The following is a 4804-nucleotide window of genomic DNA, read 5'->3' as shown; positions in this document are numbered from 1 at the left end:
TTGATAATTAAAAAAATCTAAATTAAACACTGATTAGATTAAAATTGTGATAATTTTAAATAAAAACAGATAAAAATAAAATACTAAAAATAAATTAAATCATAAAAATGAAAACAATGTAAAAATAAAAACATAGTAAATAAAACACTAAAATTGTATAATCAAATCACAGAAATGTAAAATTTAGTAAAATAAATAATATCGAAAAAAATTTATTCATAAAAATGACAAATTAAAAAATATTTAAAATGAATACAAAATAAAACACTTTTTAAAATAATTAAATTATAAATATGTAAAACTTAAAGAATTTTCAAAATAAAAACAAAATCTAAATAAAACTGTTACCTAAAAGTAATTAAATCATAAAATGCATTGTAATAATTTTCAATAATTATAATAATTTTAAGAAAAAAAAATACTAAAATTACAAAATACACAGACACATCAAGTTAGAATAAACAATAAAAAACGAAATAAAATTGAATGTGTATTAAATCATAAAAATTCCAACAAATAAATGGCATTTAAAATAAATAAAAAAACAATCAAAACGAAGTTCGGAGGGATCGCGAATCATTTGAGTCAGTTCGGGAGTTCAAAGCGGGTTCGTGTATCATTTGAGTCAGTTCGGGGATCGTGAATCCTTTGAATCAGTTCGGGAGTTCGGAGTGGGTTCGCGAATCATTTGAGTCAGTTCGGGAGTTCGGAGTGGGTTCGCGAATCATTTGAGTCAGTTTGGGGATCGCAAATCATTTGAATCGGTTCGGGAGTTCGGAGCGGGATCGCGAATCATTTGAGTCAGTTTAGGGAACGCAAATCATTTGAATCGGTTCGGGAGTTCGGAGCGGGTTCGCGAATCATTTGAGTCAGTTTTGGGATCGCAAATCATTTGAGTCAGTTCGGGAGTTCGGAGCGGGATCGCGAATCATTTGAGTCAGTTTGGGGATCGCAAATCATTTGAATCGGTTCGGGAGTTCGGAGCGGGATCGCGAATCATTTTAGTCAGTTTAGGGATCGCAAATCATTTGAATCGGTTCGGGAGTTCGGAGCGGGATCGCGAATCATTTTAGTCAGTTTAGGGATCGCAAATCATTTGAATCGGTTCGGGAGTTCGGAGCGGGATCGCGAATCATTTGAGTCAGTTTGGGGATCTCAAATCATTTGAATTAGTTCGGGAGTTCGGAGCGGGATCGCGAATCACGAAAGATTCGCGCTCATAAATTTTCAAATTGGCCATAACCTTTAATTCGTTGTTGCCAACTGGGGTGGCAGCAGGGGTGGCAAAGCTTTCTTTTAGGGTGGCATTTACCACCCCGGTAGATCCGCCCCTGGACCCCAGCATATTTTTTTGAATTTCTACTCTGAGTAAAAGAATATATATAAAAATAACAAAAAAATAAATAGATGATTAAATAAGTAATAGCATGTTTTGTATCTTATTTCTTTGGTTAGTATAAATGCTTCTCTGTGGTATAAAAGACTGATCCTCTGAAATCTGTGACTCATTTCCTGAATTAACCACAAACCCTAACAGCTGGAGCACCAATCACTTGTTTCAGACACTAAATATAGCTTTTTTTTTCTTAAATATGTTGAATATGTTTTTGTTTTCCATTTTGAAGTTTTAGTAATTCTGTTCTTTGTTCAGTTTTATAACCCTGATGTAAACACGAGTCTGTCTCGTTTGAACAGTGTTTGTAACACAACAGCGCCACCAGCTGGAGCACCAGTGTCTTCACATGCTGGAGTTCAGCTCGAGCAAACACATTCCTCCAGAGGGAAACTCAGTCTCACACATGACCAGATTAACTATCAAACAAATCATGCTTCATTAAGAGATCATTAAAGATTGCTGTATGATGGTGTGAATAACCTAATCAGGCCTAATCATAATCTAATATCACATTACCTCTCATGATTGGGAATATTATGATGAGAAGATCTGTAAAGTCAAAAGATCCAGTTTTACTTCTGTAAGTAACGAGATGTTTCTTTGAATGAAACCATTAATGTGTTATTATTAGCCTTTTGATTATTTGGTTATTTATTGTTTAAGATTACAGTGCAGTGTTGCTTTAGATTCATTTATATACTATTATAGTTTTCATAATTTTTATTTTATTTAATATATATATACATATATATATATATATACTTTTTTTCATTTTAATTAAAATGTGGTTGTTTTGTTTATATTTTAATTAGTTTAGGCTCAGTATCAGTACAAAATCGTATTTATTATTTATTTGTTTTTAATGATTTTGTATTATGGTGCACTATTTAATTATTAGTCTATTATTATGACTTCATGTTGACTTAAAAGTTAATTTAAACCCAAAACACATTTTAAACTTTAATCAAAGTGTTATTTGTAAACTATAATAGTATTTATAAACATTTTGAATTAGCTTACATTTGTATATTTTTAGTTCATTTTAATTGTTGTTTGAGTTTTTGTTGAATTTTTTTTTGTTTCTTATTTTTGTGTTACTTAACATTTTTATTATTACTTTTAGTATTTTTTTATACTTTAACTTATTTCAGTTTGTCGCCTGGGAAACATTTCTAATCAATTTATCTTTTTTTCTGTTTATTTTTATTTAATGAAGTAATTTTTTATATTTTAAGTTTTCAATAACACTACAGACTAAATAATGCATTTTAATGTGGGAGAGACAGTGAGATCTTTAGTTGAACTTTGCATCTGTTGCTTCAGTTAACTTGCGTTTATATTTTTAGAATAAATAAAAAATAAAGAAACAAACAAACAAATAAATAAAAAAAATTAACCCCCTCTTGTGATGGTCTTTTAGCTTAATTTTTTTGCTTGCATATTAAATAAATAAACATGTATAAACAAAAAATAAACATTTTAAATAGCTTCTATTTTTATATTTTCAGCTTTCATTATAATTCAAGTTTAAGTTTTAAAAATGATGTTACTTTTTATTGTTTTCGTAATTTAATATCTCATTTATTGTTATTTTATTTGGTTTTTAATTTAATATTTTAGTAATTTAATAAAGTTTTAGTAGTTTTGTACCCCCTCTTTTAAATATGTCTATGCTGTTTTTGTTAACCTTTATTTCAGAATTATCATCAGAAACAGATGATGTCAGAAGTAAAGAGTAGTACTCAAATGGCAATTATCATCGTGTTTTATTTGATGAAGGTTTGCATGAATTACAATCAAACTATTGAAGGAGAATCTGAACGCTCTCGTCCTCCTGCATCGATCACTTCTTACCTGAAAACATACAGTAAACAACAACAATAAAACAAATGAGAAAAACTTAAATTACCATATTTCCTTTATTAAACTATGGAAGCACGTTTTGAAGTCAGAACTTTAAAATATTTAGTCAGAATTTAAAACAAAGTCTGAATTTCAAAATATAAAGACAGAATTTTTAAATAAAGTCAGAATGTCGAAATATTAAATAAAAATTTCTAAATATAAAGCCAGAATTTAATAAAAAGTCAGAATTTAATAAAAAGTCAGAATTTCAATAAAAAGTCCAAAATAAAAAATATAGCCAGAATTTCAATATAAAGTCAAAATTTTAAAATAAAGTGAAAATTTCAATATAAAGTCAGAAATGCGAGATTAAAAGTCTGAATTCCAATATAAAGTCAGGATAAAATCAGAATGTAGTCATTTTTCACAATATTATTGTTTTATCAAATAGACAGTAGTGTCCATACGCTCTCTAGTGGTGTTGGTCTGAAATCAAACCTGTGAGGAACACACCTGGCAGTTTGAGCCATTTCGGCACTTTCCCGGGGTCGGTCTTCTCTGGTCTGACCGCTGCTGTCTGCGTGTCACCACCGTCCTCCATCGCCCCCCGCTGGCCGGAGGAGTCACATGACTGTGGAGAGGACGACAGGTCTTCTTCAGCAGGAGGAGAGCGTGGCACACAGCTGGAGCACAGGAAGAACACACGTGATGGATCCACACAGGAACAGGAAGACAGCTAACACTAGTGGTTCGTCTCTCTGACTGACTGAGGTCAGAGGTCACGACCTCCTGACCGGCTGCAGTTCTTATAGACTTCCAGCATCAGTTTAATATTTGAGATGAGAAACATCCTCTTCACACAGCATTCAACACATCAGAAGCATTCAGACCTATGAGAATTACCCATAAGCCCCCAGTTATACGAGAATCTCAATCAGTGTGACCGGTGTAAAACAAACTAAAACCAAAAATCTTTTTCTAAAATTGAAATAAAATAAAACAAATATATATTAATACTCACCCTGCAATGAGCTCATCAGCCTGTAGGGCGGAGACACTGACGTCCAGAAGATCAGAGCGCAAGTAACCGTCTGTGGAATCACACACACACACACACACACACACACACACACACACACACACACACACACACACACACACACGGTCTCAGTAAGTGTGTGAGTGGAGCAGATCGATCACATGACCAACAGGGGGCAACACTCCCATTACCCAGAATGCACTGTGTGCTTCCAGTAACGCAGTCATTGGTTTGGACAGACGATAAAAGATGTTAACAAACCTGTCCTCACGTCTGAACCAAAGTACACGAGAGCAGCAGGGAAGAGACTCGCCTGAGAGAGAGAGAGAGAGAGAGAGATAAACACACACACACACACACACACACACACACACAGAGACACACAGAGACACACAGAGACAGAGAGTGAGAGAGAGAGATAAAAACACAAACACACAGAGGGAGACATCAAGATCAAAACTAGTAATAAAATCCAATAATCACTCTTAAAATTTATAACATTAGTCATAATATAATAAATGATG

The 4804-nt window shown here is 32.7% G+C and overlaps 1 protein-coding gene across 1 annotated transcript in view; it reads right to left on the bottom strand.

Moving 5' to 3' along the window:
- Window positions 1-3143: 3143 nt before the first annotated feature.
- LOC113055564 (tether containing UBX domain for GLUT4-like) overlaps window positions 3144-4804 on the bottom strand; it is a 9694-nt gene continuing 8033 nt past the window's right edge. The window contains exons 14-17 of the mRNA XM_026221957.1: window positions 4542-4593; window positions 4263-4332; window positions 3755-3924; window positions 3144-3250 (exon numbers count right to left, since the gene is read on the bottom strand). Coding sequence (XP_026077742.1) covers window positions 3240-3250; window positions 3755-3924; window positions 4263-4332; window positions 4542-4593 — 303 coding nt within the window. The 3' untranslated portion in view covers window positions 3144-3239. The remainder of the gene's footprint in view (window positions 3251-3754; window positions 3925-4262; window positions 4333-4541; window positions 4594-4804) is intronic.

The sequence above is a fragment of the Carassius auratus genome, chromosome 36 (genome assembly GCF_003368295.1).
Source record: "Carassius auratus strain Wakin chromosome 36, ASM336829v1, whole genome shotgun sequence".
In the NCBI taxonomy this organism is placed as follows: domain Eukaryota; kingdom Metazoa; phylum Chordata; class Actinopteri; order Cypriniformes; family Cyprinidae; genus Carassius; species Carassius auratus.
Note: the sequence above shows the minus strand (reverse complement) of the source record. Positions and strands in the feature narration are given on the sequence as shown.